This window comes from Heterocephalus glaber, unplaced genomic scaffold (genome assembly GCF_053883595.1).
Source record: "Heterocephalus glaber isolate CG9 unplaced genomic scaffold, H.glaber_assembly_v1.0 deba00001509, whole genome shotgun sequence".
NCBI classification, from domain to species: Eukaryota; Metazoa; Chordata; class Mammalia; order Rodentia; family Bathyergidae; genus Heterocephalus; species Heterocephalus glaber.
The window spans coordinates 57836606-57853587 of record NW_028258325.1 but is presented as its reverse complement, the minus strand read 5'-3'; the positions used below and the strand labels follow the sequence as shown (position 1 = coordinate 57853587).

Genomic DNA, 16982 nt, shown 5'->3' with positions numbered 1-16982 from the left:
CTGACAAAATAAAATTATCTTAGAGAATCTTGACTGGTAAAGAAAAGGGAAAATATATCCCTTAATTTTAGGAGACAAAAGTGTTATCCTGAGAAAGCTCTGATATAAATGGTAGTTGTATTAGTAGATCTGAAATACTGTCATGTGAAAAAGAATTAGAAAATCAAGAAAGAACTTGCCAACAGACATACCTGCTCAAAGCTGAAAAGAATTCCACAGCAAAGGATGACCCTGCATCTGCTGCAGACCTCAGGCAGAGACAGTCATCCCTTGAGGATGTTTTTGTAATGATTACCACTGATAACTAAGCTCCACTGTGATACAAACATTTGGTTAAGTGCTCAAGATTTGTTTCATATAATTCTTCCATCCATTCTGCTAGTTAAGACCAGTTTGGTTAGCCCTTTTTCACTGAGGTGGATAAGAAAAGTCAAAAGACTTGCCCAGAGTCATAATGGAAGATGATGGAATTGAAAACATACATCTTTCTGATGCCAAAGCTCATCTTTCAAACACTGGATTCATGAGAGGATTACACACATTTTTTAATCTTTCCTACCCCAAGACTGATATTATTTCAGTTTATTAACACTTAAGACAACTTATCACTTTTTTTATTTTTTTAATAATAATCCACAAAATTCCAAGATTCCTCTTTTAGGGATTGTTTTCGGGCCAGGTGTCACCACTTTGAGTTTTTACAACTGACTTTGAAATCTAAATTCCTATGTATTTTGTTTATCACCATTAATTTCCATCATGATGATTTGGGCTCAAGTTAGAAGTTTAGAAAGCTTATTTTTAATCTTTACTTAGGGTCTCTAAGGAAGGTACTTTTTTAAGATTTGTCATATACAAAGGTAATAAAATACAAGCAATATTAAATATTATCAGACCACTGTTTGAAAGTTCTAGAATAGTCATTCATTCACACTTAACTAAATACAATTCAAGGTCTAATCTTTACATTTTCAATTCAAAAACCTTGATTTATGTTAAGTTCACCTAGGCATGATTTCATTGAGGAAACAGTTTCACAGCAATAAAACTCATAAAAATGACTTATAAGCCAAATCATCAATATATTTATGTATATGAACAATTATTTTTACAAGCCATCTTTACTTAGCTTTTCTCATTGGATTAACTTTGCACACTAAAAGGTTATAAGAAGACAGAATTTTAAAATAATAATCCCAGCATAGTTAACAATTGCAAAATTAGACTAAACTCTGCTCATATTGTTGCGGCAAATTGGGAGTTGAAATGATCTTGCAGAGAAAGGACGGTTGGGTAAAACAAAAAGAAGTTTATTGCCAGGCAATGGACAGCCTCAGGAAACGAGTCTTTCTAGGCTGACCTCAAGTTAAGACTGTTTTTCCTTTATATACCTTTTGCAGAGTAAGAAGTTCAAGTCAAAGTCACACAGCAGCGTATAGCAAGGAAGTGGCAAAACAGCAAGGGAATTTCCATGGTTTCAATGTTGGGGGTTTACATAAACAATTTCAAGGCTGGTTTTTTACTCTTTCCAGAAACAGGCCCACCTGGTGTTTTTCAACAAGGACATATTAACACAGAAGGGGTTTCAGCAGAAGCCCACACAAAGCACATAGACAGTATATTATTGTTATATTACCATTTTAAGTTGACACAGTTCATGGACACATTTTTACAGTAATTATCCATTCCAAGTTATATTTGACAGTTCTTTCCACCTCAATATGTTTATATGTTCTTTCTACGGCTAAAGCTAACCATTAAAAAATAAAGGGATTGAGAAGTTTCTATATTGGTGGTATCTGTTTCTGCTTATCCTTCATGAATGATGTTAGCTAATTAATCAGTTAAGTATGTGCATCTGGTAATCAACAGATATACTTCGGTGGGGGAGTGGGCCTTCCAGAGAAAACAGCAGAGTGAGACAGGTATACGAGCTATAACACAAATGGTTTAATGAATCTGGGATTAACTTTCCTTAAGTATAAAATAAAATCTTCATCAGATGATCTCCATCATTCCAAAATGATCTTTCCAATTCCTGTATGTACCATGATCCAAGCACACAAGCCAGAAGTCAGCTGCACTGGATCATCTTTTGGCAGATGACTGCAATCATCTTCAGATAGCTTTTACCACACTGACTCTGGACCTTGGATAATCCAGTGTCCAGTGAGAACTGCACATGACTTGAAATGTAAATAAGACTACATAACTCCCAGTTCAAGAACAAGGAGTGGGTTCCCTCATCACTTGGGTTAACTCTAGACTCTGATTCCGGCCGACCTCTCCACCTCACCCCAACATTCTTCCCTTTGGGTCCTAAGGTGAATCCCACTGGCCTGAGGCTGTAGGAGGTTCCCCTGGAGATTTGTCTTCCTGATATGGGGTTCCTTGTCAGCCATGTCTCAGCCTAAATGTGTTGTTTTAAAACAAAAATCTTTCCAAAATATCCCCAGTACTCTATGCATTACCTTATTTTATTTTATTAATAATCCTTATTGCTTAAGCTACTGGTCTCCTTTCTAATTTATTTTGATCTTTTTTTGTGTTCTGAATCTAACAGTCCCATAAGCTGGAAACTTGTGTCTTGGCCACCTCTTTACCCCCGTCACTTTGGTAATGTTCAGCACATGGATGCTTAATAAATATTTGCTGAAGGGATAACTGAATGACATTGTATGTGCTTTGCAGTTCTAAAATTCAATAAATTGGTATTAAAGTTCAGCTCTAATATGCCATATATTGTATATAATATGATACACGATATGCCATATATATTTAAACCTTCAAAATACTAAAAGCAAACTATATTTAAATTGCAACCAAGTATTGTCAGAATGGCATTTTCTAATATAGTTCATATTTTCTGCACAGTTCATATGTTCTGTTAATTTCTAAATTTTTTCCAGTAGTGTGAATCCACGCCAATGGACTGTTAGTTTCGGAACAACAATAAACCCTCCCTTAATGAGAAGAAACGTCAAAAGGATTATTGTGCACGAGAGGTACCGCTCCCCGGCGAGAGAGTACGACATAGCTGTGGTCCAGCTCGCCTCCAAAGTCACATTCTCGGACGATGTCCGCCGCATCTGCCTGCCGGCTGTCTCCGCATCCTTCCGGCCGAACTCGACCGTGTACATCACGGGATTTGGGGAGCTGTACTACGGCGGTGGGTACCTGGGTACCGCAGACCGCGCCAGGCCGGACCCCCGCGCGGCGATGCGAGCGCGGTCCACTGGTTTAGTTAGGGCTCTTATTTAGCAAGTCACAGAAATTCGCCTCAAATTAAATAAATTAGAAACAAAGACAAACGAACAATAAATTTGATCATGGTAATTTAGAAGTCAGTAGGTGCCAGAAGACAAGGCTAAAATCAGGAGTTTACAGGACATCTTGGAACTCGGAGTCCCTGGCTCCTTGCATCTCTTGGTCCTAGTTTTCCCATTTTGGCTTTGTTTGAAGGAATTCTGGCGCCACACAGTGGCAAAGGTTGCTAAGAGCAGGTCTGGGATATCCGGACGGACTGACTGTACTCTCCTATGCCTACACAGCAAAATTCGCTTTAATACCGAAAGGGTGATTTAAGGGTATTTATAAGTAAGAATAGTGCAGAGATAAATCATCAAAACATTTTGCCCTTTCTAAAGCGATTCAACTTGATATACTAACTTAATCCTCTATGGAACGTTGTCAGGTACTCTCAGTAGGACCTACTCTGGATTCCGCAGTGTGTTCCAAGAGAATATGTATAACAATAGAAAAAAAAAATTAACTCTGAGCTTGAAATGAAAGGAGACTCTCTGAAAATGACAAAATGCACATATAGAACTTTATATAATTTATTTGCATACAGCAAGCTATAAGGAACAAGGCTCTAATTTTCAGTCTCCACTGAGGAACTAGGAATGATCTTTCACTACATAGGAATAGGCATCATGGCCTCTATATTTTCTTCAGATACCCTGTATGGTTTAGGTATATCTCATGCGTGCTGGATATGCATTGCCTTAAGGTCATATTGTTAATGATAGAAATATTACCCACTGTACATGGACTCCACTGCAGTAGAAAGGCAAACCTAACATCTCCCTCTGTCCACACTTTCTATGAAGGGAAACACATCTTATCATGGGGTTTGCAGCCCATCTTCACAATGATGGGAGGAATATCATAAAGTTCCTGTGGCTTGGTGGGAAAAATGTTTTATTCCAGTATTTTAGGGTTATACAGATATAAATCTGCCATGATAACTTGTTAATAACACAATTTAGATTCTATTATAAATATTAGCATTTAGCACACATTTGAACCAAAACCAACAGTATAACATTAACTACAAGTATCCATGGGTCATTCCCCAGAATAAGCTATGTCCAGATTCATAAAATAAACCTTAACAAGCATGAGAGAATTGAAATCACACAAAGTATGCACTCTGACTACAATGGATTCAAACCAGAAATCAGTAACAGATAAGAGGAGCATCTTTAAATGCATAGAAATTAAATAACTCAACCATAAACAAAAAGGGAGCATCAAGGAAAAAATCTTTAAAATACATAGAGCTGAATGAAAACTAAATGTGCAGGATGCAGGATGCAGCTAAAATAATGAGCGAAATAAGTAGCTAATGTTTCCATTAGAAAAGAAGAAATATCTCAAATCAGTAACTAAATTCCCACTTCAAGAAACCAATACAGAAAAGCAAAGCATACAATGGCAAGAAATAATAAGAGTAGAAATGAATGAAATTGAAAATAAGAAAACAACAGAGAACACTGGTAAATAAAAACCTCATTCTTGGAGGCAGGCATGTGGCACAAGCCTGTAATCCCAGAACTTGGGAGGTTGAGGCAGGAGGATCACGGCAAGTTTAGGGCCAGCCTGGGCTACATAGTGAGTTCAAGGTCAGCTTGAGCTATATTGTGAGTCCTTTTCTCCAAAAAACAAAGAAACAAATAAAGATATAAATCTTCATTCTTTAATGAAATCAAAACTTTGAAGTTATTGAACACTCCCACAGTATATGAAAAAGTTCAGGAATGTCCAGAATTTACGAATTTTGCTTTTTCTAATTGAGAATATATTTTACCAACTAATTTGCTGAAAAATTTGAGAATTTACACCATCATCTGAAAATTTATCATATTTACATTATCCTTCCAGGCACTGGATATGATTTTTTTTTAATTTTTTGGCGTTTTGTTTTGTTTTGAGACAGAATCTTACTAAGTAGTTGTAGCTGGCTTTGAACTCACTATGTAGCCCAAGCTGACCTGAAACTAATGGTCCTCCTGCCTCAGCCTCTTAAGTCCTGGTATTACACCCAGCTGTACATGATCTTTTAAATTGATACTGTAATAGGCAAAAAAAAATGTATTCAAAAGACAGAATAAGTTTAAAAATCCCTTAGCATATTGCTGAGTTTTACACTTATATTTTCTGGGAATTTATAAAAATGTATTTGCAAACACCTCTCCAGAAATAAATCTCAAAGTGATCTTGAAATTCTTGAAATGGTATAAATATTAGTTTTCTATTACAATACTGCATAAATAAATTACCACAAATTTAACAGTTTAAAACAGCACTCTATTGTTATCTCACGGTTTCCATGACTAAGAAGTTCAGACATAGCTTAGGTGTGTCCTTTTCTCAGAATCTCACAAAACTCCAATCATGGTATTGACTATAAGGTGGGCTCATCTGTGCCTCAATTCTGTCTTCAGAGCTCACTGGTTTTTGACAGAATTTCATTTCTTTCAGCTGTAGAGCTCATGGCACCTTGCTTCCTAAATTCCATTAAGAAAGCATCTTAGACTTTGGGGAAGTTCTAAACCATTGATGAAAAAAGCCTTACCTAATTTGGTCACACCCAACTTGGATAATCTCCCATTTGATTAATCAGATTCAATCAGACCACAGATCTTATTACATCTGCAAAATACCCACATCTGTGCCATATAACCATTAACCTCTTAGGAAGAATGATGTCCATCATATTCACAGATTGGAAAAAGGGAATCACACATCAATCTTGGGAGTTATCCTAGAATTCTGCCTACCAGACTGTCATAGTTTCCTCACCAGTGTATAGTTTGACATAAAGAATCCCATAATGCTTGTGCTATTCTTAGTTTTCTACTGAGTCTGCCTGTCATAATACTGGTTTATAATTTGGAGCCCCGAATTTATGCAAAAGATGAAGCCATTATTATTTAATCCCATTATATATCTCAAAGCTCTTTATGAAATGTAATGGAAAATATAAACATACTATGATATTAATTTTATGAAGGCAAGAGAGAAGACTATCTAAGCATGCAAAGTCTATGGGAACAATCTGAAACCACAAGTAAGAACTTGATGAAAAGTGGAATGCCACCCTGTAAAAATAAACTGTTTTAAATTAAAGAGACAAAGATTTTACAGCAGAGACCAAATGTTTTTCTTGCATATAAAAGTATTTATAAAAATATGATAGGACATTGTCATTAAATGTGCCGTATTTTAATTTTATTTTTTCTCTAAAGCTGCTTATATTTTTGCTGAATTGACATTTGTACAGTGGAGAAGACTAAAAACAAATCAAAAAATAAAAAAAACTTGTTCTCTTGCATTAGCTAAGGATACTGACTGAAAAACTAAAACTACTTTCTTTTTCCTAAGGAGAATCCCAAAACAGTCTCCGGGAAGCCAGAGTAAGGCTCATCAGTAAGGACATCTGCAGGCAACCGTACGTGTATGGCAGTGACATAAAGTCCGGGATGCTTTGTGCTGGGTATCTGGAAGGCATCTATGATGCATGCAGGGTAGGTCAAAGAGAGGAAATCATCCCAATGTCATCATCTCAGAATTTTTATCTGGCCCAGGAATTATTCTGTATTCTTTACACTGGCACAAAATACAGACATCATGCCAACTCCAAAAGGTTTTAATTGTAAACTTCACAGTACAAACATATTTTTCAATGTCGTATTGAGTAAAATGAAATAAGGAGGGTTCCTTTGATGCTATCAAACAGACTGATCAACAAAATTAAAATTTCTTAATAAGCAGAAATACAAAGATTAATAAAACAGTCCCTTCCCTCAAGGGGCTCAAAATCTAAACAGGAAGCAACTATGTACAATAAATTGTGATGTGGTATCATAAATATCACAATGGAGAGCAAATACTTTTTCCTTGGGGGGGAATATTTTCAGGACAAGTCTCAGAAAAGTAATATTTCAATGAGGCATGAAGAAAAATAGCACTTACCCAGTTTCAGAAAATGGAAGGAATATTCCAGAAAAAAGAAAAAGCATAGCCACAATTATGAAATTACAATTCATACTTGAGGAAACCCCAAGTCCTCTGTGGGGTCTCAGTGTATCGAGGATCAGAGGTGAGAGGTCAGGGTAATGGTGAGAAAATAGAGAGGCATGTTGTCGGATCCTGGAGTTCTTCCTGGGGACTTCTCTGTCCTCTACAATCCAGCTGGAATGTGTATTTCCTGAAAAAGATGTGAGTTGTGTTCTTCCTGAAGGCACTTCCTTTTTAATGAGACTCTTGAAAATTCCAAGGAGGTGACTCTACATGGTGAAATGATGGGAATGGCACTGGCATCAGGTGGCAGAAAGCCTGACCTAGAGTCTCACATAGCACAGCAACCTCTGTCAGAAAGGAGCAGTGAGTTCTGTAGTATGTCAGCTGTGCAAGAGCAGCATCTGGCACAGGTCTGTTCTCAATGCCCAAGAATGTCAAGAGAGGCAGCTAGAATGCCAGGACTCCAGCAAGACGTCTATGCCTTGGGAAACTAGTGAAAGTCGTAATCAGGAGGCTTGGAGTAGGCAGGCTATGAGAATTCCCACACGAAGTGGGTACACTTCAGCAGGGATTGGAGAACATAGACAGGCTTCCCTAGATTAAAGAGTAGAAGGAAGATTCCTGCCTAACTGCAAAAATGAGCTCTTTTCATAGAAAAAGAGAAGTCATCAGGGCACTGATTCAGGCACAAGGATCCATAACAGGAACACAGTGTTGACAGTGGGTGCACAGGGAGAGGGCCTTAGTCTGCTGATGAAGAATAAATCCATGCACCAACATCATTCTCAAATTTACCAAATAATGACGTAGAACTCAACAAATCTCTTCTCCTATATATGAGATTAAGGGGGAAGGGTTAATTTCTCTATCAGAAGTCTAGCCAGACAAGACACAAGTACAAATGACAATGTATCAGGATTGCAGATATGAAAACCAAAAATGAAAAGTGTTTACAACTTAGGGCAGATCTGTGATTCTGCTGCTGTTTTTAGTTCAGTCAAGAGTTGATGAAATTAAAGACCCCTGGTTGTAACCGCTATTCAGGCAACCATTGGAGAACTCTCCGAAGGTGGTATTCAAAAGCATTCCAAAAACTAGTAGATGTGTTTGGAAAACTTCTGGTAACTGGGAACATAACATAGAGGAAAATTAACCCATAATCTTCCGTGGTCATTGTTTTGTCTATTCCGTTTAATCTCCTCATTTATTTATTCAAAAAGGCTGAAGAGTTGCACTATGTACTTGAACCGTGCTGGCTGCTGGGGATAAGTCAGGAGCAATCACGAGAGACCCCTAAGAAAGAGTGTCTGGAAGAAAAAGATCACTCTTCTATAAGCGTAAATGAGAAACAAAAATGATTAACAGGAATGAAGCTGAAGTGTCTGTAGTTGAACTAGCTCTTAGGACAGGAGTAGAGGTTAGCTAGGAAGGTTGGAAATGAGGATGGTGAGGAAGAGGATCACTGATGAACACAGAACTCAGAGCCCCGTGGCCCAGGGTTGGGTGGGAGGCTGGGAGGACAGGCTGGTTGGAGCCTTGCCAGTCACCTTCACTATTTGCCCCTCTTTTCTGAGGGCAATGGCAATCCATTTAAATGTTTTAATCAAGGTATTTATATTAAATTAGTTAATATGTACAAGTTCTCAAACTAGTTCTTGGCTTATTAGATGTTTGTTAAACTAAAGGAGTGGTTTGATCAATTGTGAGCCTCATGAAATCATTTTTGACACAGTAAAAAAAAATATTTGGCACAGTGAAAAAAAACTGGAGATGGTAGCAGTGGATCAGTTAGCGTGGATTGCTACTCCCAGTGAGATGTGGCCAGTTAGACTAAGAAGGAAGCTCTAAGACAGAGGTAAATGGCAGATAAAATTAGCAGATGAAGGTATGACTTCAGTGTGACTGGAGAGAGTGGGGAGAGTGAAGTATAACATCTGAATTTCTGACTAACAAATTAGATTAAAATAAATATTGGTTTTTGTTTTTATATTATGTTGTTTATAATTTCATATTTTACAGTTTCTTATTAACAAACCTTAACACTTCAGTGTGTGTGTGTGTGTGTGTGTGTGTCTGCGCGTGTGCATGCATGTGCACATATGTATGAAAGCCTCTAAGACCATCCATGCTATATTCTCTGCCTCTACCCTGCTGTGTCATTACCTGAGCCTTTGTCTGGTACTCACAGTTTTCTGTTGTGATATAGCAGCTTGGTGCTTTTGTGCCCTGATTCTTCCAACCTTGAAAGCTCCTTGCTCAGTGAATTTTTCCTGGGTGGTTAATAATTAAGAAGAAATGAGAATTAGTGGGAAGAAATAAAGGAAACAGCAATAGCATTTGTGCTACAGTCTATCTAGACTTATGATTTATAGGTATTCTGCAGATGACCCATAATGCAATCAACTGGAGCCCTTATTAAAATGCAGGTCCTGTGTCTTCCCCTGCACGGACAGACTCTCTAGACGTGGGCATCTGAGATCTACATTTAAGAAACTCCACAGAGGATTTTAGTTCACAAAGAAGTTTGACAAACCCTGATAAACCAATGTAGGTTATAAATCTCACCATGCTTATGGTAATATGACCATCTGACCTCACTTCAGGTAGCCCAATATATTTTTAATGCTCAGTATGAGTTTTGAATAATTGTGTGTGTTTCTATATTTCTCATATTGTAAGGAATATTGCTTGTTAAGGCATCTATTATATCTTATTTTCAGTTGATCCTCACTGTGAGGACTTTAAAATCCTCTATTTTCTAAGTAAAGAAAATGGAGACAGCATCATAATTTTGAATTCTTAAGCTGATATAATTGGCATCACATCTACTGAAAAACTATTTAACAGCACTTAGAGAGAGGCAGAGGCTGACCATCCATTACTGCTACTATTAGAGAATACTTAAGGTGGCAGAGTACTTGCCTATCATGTATGAGGTCCTGGGATCTACTGGAGGCTGATCAGCCCTCCCAATCATCTGACCAAGGGTACCACGGATGGATTTTTTTTAAAAAGACACAAGAGGGTGGGGATTTAGCTCAGTGGTCCCGCCACCTGCCTCACAAGAGCAAGGTCCCGAGTTTGATCTCCAGTACCAAAAAAAAAAAGGACACAAGACAAGATCTAAATAAATGGGGGCCTTGGATGGTCAAAGCTGTTATCTGGCTAAGACATCATCTGCTGGAGCTCGCCACTATTTATTGAACATGCAGCTTCTAGAAGGAGTAAGAGACAGTGCAGGGAACAGTGAAGTGGAAAGCACTGACACAAGCAGGGTTCTAGCAACAAGGGAACAAGATATTCTGGTAGGAACAGATCATTGATTAATGGGAAATGTGTTTCTTCCCATGGATTAATTTTTGTCTCTTTAGGAGTTTTCTGTATGAGTCATGCTGCCCTTAGCTGCACTATATTCTTGCCATCCAAGACGTCACAGCGTGAGGGATCATTGAGACCTCCACTGTAACCACTAGTGTGGGAAGTTGTTCCTTTCCCACACACCAACTGCTGGCTTTTCAGGCAAGCCATTGTGGGCTAATAGGCAGACTCAGACTTTTAATATGAAAAGCCAATTTATGAATTTGTAAGCTCGCTCAGAGTGGTCTCCACATCTGGGATCTATTTCCAAGACATGCACACACACGCACACACACACACACACACACACACACACACACAGTTCCAGAGCCCAGACTGGGTCCAGGAGCCTCAGAAAACCTTCATGTACAGTATATGAATCATGGGTATTCATGATGAAAACTGGGAACTATCTGAATTGATAAAGATTGAATTAGATTTTTCATTATATAACTCTCAGATTGATTTTGATGTGTTCTAATTTGTATAACCAAGGGTCAGAATTCTTAGCTCCTTTATTCTATTGCCTTCTTAGATATGATTTTAGATTGGTCAGGTTTTCTAGGTCTCTTTCTTATTCATCTGCAAAATACATAGACTGAAATATCTAAGCATGGAAATTTTACATTCAAATTCACCTCTCCTCTAAACCCATTAAAATGACCATGAGAAATACAAAAGTAGACAGTTTTGAAAAACTGCTTGTTACCTATAAAATAAGCTTTTCTGGGTTGGGGATTTAGTTCAGTGGTTCCACTGCCTGTCTCGCCTGTCTCGCAAGTGCAAGGTCCCAAGTTCGATCCCCAGAACAAAAACAAACAAACAAATAAAAAATATGCATTTCTGACTATCTGTAAATTTCACTTTTTTACATTATTAACCAATAAGAACAAAAAAAGAGAGAGAAAGCTGAAAAGCGAGTTTTTGACAAAATTTTTGAGAGAGAGGGAAAAAGTGCAGGAGTTTCAACTGGCTTAGCCAAAGTGAGTTTAAAACAAACATCTTGGATGGAGGGAGGGTTGGATACCAATTTTAAATAAAAGTCAACATTTTAAAGGGTCAGACAATTTTGAAGATTAGGGTCAGGCATGAGCTAGAAGCTAGAAGAGAATGGTTACATACTTCACAGAGAGTACTTAGCATCCCAGTTCTTCCTAACCTGACTGACCAAGAAAGCTCCTCCTCCATCTTCTCAGAGTATCACTCCAACAAACACACGTACACACACACACTCAAGAGTCAGGGAGTTTGCTCTCCACAGCAGTCAAATCTGAGGCCTTTTGAATTCAGCAACACCATACATAACAGAGAACAGAGGAGTTGATGGGTTGAAAAGATGGTGATTGTGTGAAGCAGCCCTCACTCTCTTTCCATGAAGAGCTTCCAATCTGACCTCCAGAACCAAAGATCAAGTTGAGTCGGATCCAGAAATGTAGCAATAATGTAATTGTACTTTTAAAAATCTAGTAGAATTGGAACATAACACCAAAAAAGTTTCTGAGGAAAGAAAAAAGAAAACAGGAGAAGATAAGAAAATTAGAACATAAAATCAAAGTGCCAGATATGAAATGAATAGAAGTTCTGAAAACAGAAAACATGGGACTATGTTCTAAAACAATCAGAGCTTTGCAGTTCTGAAGCTTATGTGCATCCTACTGAGAAAAGGGGCCCAAATAGTAGTGGACACAATAACTGAAGAGATTCTTCCCAAGGCACATCATCATAAAATGTCAAATCCTGGAGATAATGAGAACAACTTTCAAGTTTTAAAGGAGGAACCATCAAATTTCCACAGAATTTCTCAATAGTGGCACTGGAAGATAGAAGCCAGGGGAAATGATTTCTCCTGAGATTCCTGCCATGGAAACTAATCATCAAGTATGAGGATAGAATAAAGAATTTTAGACCAACAATGATTCAAAAAATGTCCAATTTATACCCTCTTTCTTAGCAAACCACCTGAGAAGTTACTTCAGTGAAATGAGGGGGAAAACAAAAAAGTGAAAATTAAGGGACCCAAAACATTTGTGCATTCAACACAAAAGACTAGTGAGAGTCTTGGAATCAGCTCCCCACCAGGCTTAAAGTAGTTATTCTAAGAGAGAAGAAAGGAAAGAAGTGTGTATGTGAAAAATGAGAGAGAGAGAGAAAGACAGAGAGAAAGACAGAGATAAAGATTGAGACCGAAAGTCTATGTGGAGATATGGGGACATTTTCAGAGGAAATAAAAGAATTGACATGTTATATGACATCATGAAATATTAATAAAAATTATGTTAGATGCTGATAGATTTTTTGAACATTAAACATTTGCCACAGATGTATAGAAAATTAGCCAAATGAAAAGGAACATGTTATTAATTCTAGGAAATCAAAGTCTGCCAAAGAAAGGTAAGAATCAAAATATGTTACTCAACTCATCAGTAAATAACATTTACAAAGAGATATCCAAAATCAGAGATCTACAAGGTAATGATATTGTGAGGGAGAGTTTAAAGGGTGCTCTTGAATAGATAAACCCCCACCTACACAATAGAAAATCAGTGTGTACAATGTAAAGCTGGAAATAGCCATTTGTGCATGTTATTTGATGATAAGAAGTTAGATATTATGTGAAATTATTAAGCATGAAGTGTCTACATCTGGGACCATGCTAAGCCTTTTCATGTTCTTTTTATTGGCTTTTAACTATGTGTTGTTTACTCAAACAAAACTAAATTTTAATATAAAACATGCAGCAGAGTGAACCTTAAAGCTATTAATAATTTCAAAATCCATGTTTCAGTTGATCAGTTGATAAGTCTATATTGATTATGTATACATTGTCAGACAACAGATTGTATAGTTCATCAAAATATCTTAAATAATAAGCTTTATGTTTAGCTGATTTTCTTTCTCTATTTTTCTTTTCTTTTTTTAACTGTCAGGGTGATTCTGGGGGACCATTAGTTATACAAGATCTTACAGATACCTGGTATCTTATTGGAATCGTGAGCTGGGGAGATAATTGTGGTCAAAGGAACAAACCGGGAGTCTACACAGATGTCACTTATTACCGACGCTGGATTGCTAGAAAAACAGGCCTCTAACTCATCATAAAAGTTATGAAAAGAGCTGTATGCAGGTCATACGTGCATGAAATCCAGACACTCAGTGGGCATGGTACAATGGAGTGAGATTAAGTGACAACCTGGCAGCATGATACACTTTACATGATTTATTTTAGAGTCGCATTGGTTAAACAATAGTGCATAGCTAATTTATAAGATAATTTTTATTTGGAAGGTAATGGGTCAGTTTATCCTGCTTGAAATGACAGCTGAAATATTCAGCTCTTTAAATCAAGTAAATTGGAGCATAATGAAGATGTAGGACCAATGCTTGAAGACAGTCTGTGAGATTCTCGTGGTGCCTTTGCCATGGTGTCAGTCAGAAGCATTCTGAACTTTCAAAGAGGTCAGGAAACTCAATAATTCCCTATCATCTCTCCAGAACTCACAAATGCTTTTTTTTCATTTTCCTTATTCTTCCATGTTTTCCAAATGTTTCTCCACCAAAATAAATAAATAAATTTGCTGCTTTTAAAGCATTTTAGGCCCTCTTATAGAGGAGGTAGAAAACAAAGCCTGGCAGAAGAAACCTCTAAATTTTTTGTGATTTTTTTTTAACACACACACACACCACCCTACAGATATATTTAGAGAAAACATGGTTAACAAGATAGTAATTGCTTAATCAAAATGTATTTTTGTTATGAAAATTTGGGGGAAGGTGATGGTAACTAGTAACTTTTTATGGGTCCAGGAATTTATTTTAAAGATGCACTTAACATTTGTTGATCACCAGGGGGTGATTTTGTCCATTGTTACTGTAAGGTTAAATGACTGGAAACAATTGAGAATTTACTAGTAACCAGAAGAGTCAAAGAACATGGTTTTTCTACATAAAAAGGAAAGGTTTATCCCCTTGAATTTCTACCAAATTTACCCCTATTGATTGAGGGCTACTGCAATCATGGAATCCTAGTGTTTTAAGAAATTATGTTTTTAAATAAATATAAAAATGTACCACATGGAATACAGGAGCAAAGTAGTCTGAAAAGGAAAACATACTTTCTAAGCAAAGTGTCCCATTAACTCATTAGGAGAGTTAGGCTTCTGTATTCCATACAACAATTGAATGAAGGCTTCATGGAAACATTACTCTGTTTGGCAGTGCCTATCAAACACTGGGGCTTGCAGGCTGGCCATTATTTACTCACACAGCACAAATATAAGCCAAACCATTGGACAATGAATAATGGAACTTCTTTATTATTTCCTCCATGTACTATTGAGAAGAAAGTAATCCAGAAGAGATTCATAATTTATTCACAAAAAATTATCCATAATTTAAAGTCTCACAAAATTTTAAAGTTTAGAAAAGATTGCACAAGTCATACACTTATGTTGCCGTTGAGAAAACTGAAGCCAGGAAATATAACTGACTTGGTAATTTGCATCCTGAGTGGTCCTAAAGCCCAGGAACCAATTCCATATGCTCTTTTTCTTACAAACTATCTTTATGGTTGTTTACATTTAATAAATCATTAGATCTATGAAGTTTTCAGTAAAAACTATTGAATCTGTCTTAAATTAGGAAATGATTAAGGTTACTATTTTAAATGATTCACTTAGGCAGCTGGCTGCCAATTCTCTGAACTCATTTCAGGACACAGTTGCCTCATATAAATAAGTGTATATGATCATGTAAATTACTATGTGTTGTGGTGGTAAGATATAATTTTGACTTTTAGTGTGAAGATTCAAGAAATGATATTGGAGTTGTGAAATACATATTTGTAAACTGTGCATGCAACATTTAATTTTGGACCACATGTAAGAAAATATAGATATATCATTTAAAATTTAATAAAACTGGTGATCGGAGCATTCTACAAACAGTGTCACTGAGTCTATGTTTGGCCAGAAGCATGAATTTTTGAATCTCTCAACTGTTATAAAGAAATACATTTCTTTGATTCATTGGTAATTAATTTGTGTCACTCTGAAGCAAGATTGCATAACTTTGGTGCTCTTGACATTTTGGCTTTGAAAAGTCTTTACTTAAGGGATACCCTGTTCATTGTAGAATATTTAGCAGGATGCTACTAAAGACCCTTAGCATACCCTTCCCCCAAGTTATGATAACCAAACATACCTGTGGACATTGGCAAAAGTCCCCTATGGGTTAAAATTATGCCCTATTGAAAATCATTATTTTGAAGGCTGATAATAATTTCTTAGAAAAAAATTATGAAAAAAAGTATTAAAAAATCAACTGATGGGGCCGGGGATTTAGCTCAGTGGTTCCGCCGCCAGCCTCTCAAGCATAAGGACCCGACTTCCATCTCTGGTACCAAAAAAAAGTAGCAACGTCTTGAGTCGCGCGAAACGCGCCAAATCAGTCCGCTGCAGACAGGCAGGTCTGCGGACTCAGTCAGCAATCCACTGGACACCACCACCCCCACCCCACCCCTACTCCTCTGTACAACCACCTGGTTCCACACTACAAAGACACAGAGGACACCGGACCACCAGACCAATGTACTGGGTAAGTTGGAGTCATCTTCCCTCGCATCAGGACGAGGACTATCTTCAGGGGAAAGGCAGCTGGAACCTGCAATACAACTCTGCAGAGTTCAACCCTACAGGAGGACAGGGAGCTCAACTTGGGACTTGCAGCCAGAAATCTGCCTGAATCTCATGGGTCTGCGGCTAGCTTGCTGAGACTCATTGACTTATATCTGCACACTGCAGCCCACGTTGTCTATTGTGACAGCAGAGACATACCCTGGAAGAGGCCCTTCATCTTCATGGTTATTTTTTATTCCCAAAATTAGTTTTATTATTTTGTTTTTTTTCCTCTTTTCTTTTCTTTTGCTACTCTTATCTTTAATTTTTTTCCCTACTCTTTGCAAATATTTGTTTTTATCTCCTTTCTTTTCTTTTCTTCTTTCTTTTTCCTTTCTCTCTCTCTTACACTCACTCTCTTGCTCTCCCACATTGTTCATCTTCCCTTTTTGTCCCTGTTTTGGTCCTCATTCGGAGTTCTTCTTTATTTTCCTATTATTCTCTTTTTCCTTCTCACCTGTGTCCTCTGACCACACTGCTAACCTTCCCCTATCCTTCTTCCCATCTATCCCTCCCTCCCCAACCCCTTCTAACTCCCCATCCCAAAGGGTAAAGTTGTTATATTGAAGAGTTTATTCGCTATATGTTGGGTTGGGCCTCGATCTTGATTTAATTCACACAGCTAAAGGTGATAGATTAATAACT

At 37.4% G+C, this 16982-nt stretch overlaps 1 protein-coding gene across 2 annotated transcripts in view; it reads left to right on the top strand.

Annotated features, from left to right (window-relative positions):
* Nucleotides 1–15663, top strand: part of Tmprss11a (transmembrane serine protease 11A) — a 74609-nt gene extending 58946 nt beyond the window's left edge. For both annotated transcript variants that reach the window (XM_021262286.2, XM_021262283.2), the window contains 3 exons: nt 2910–3169; nt 6670–6812; nt 13593–15663. In XM_021262286.2, coding sequence (XP_021117945.1) covers nt 2910–3169; nt 6670–6812; nt 13593–13754 — 565 coding nt within the window. In that variant the 3' untranslated portion in view covers nt 13755–15663. The remainder of the gene's footprint in view (nt 1–2909; nt 3170–6669; nt 6813–13592) is intronic.
* The last annotated feature ends 1319 nt before the right edge of the window (nt 15664–16982 follow it).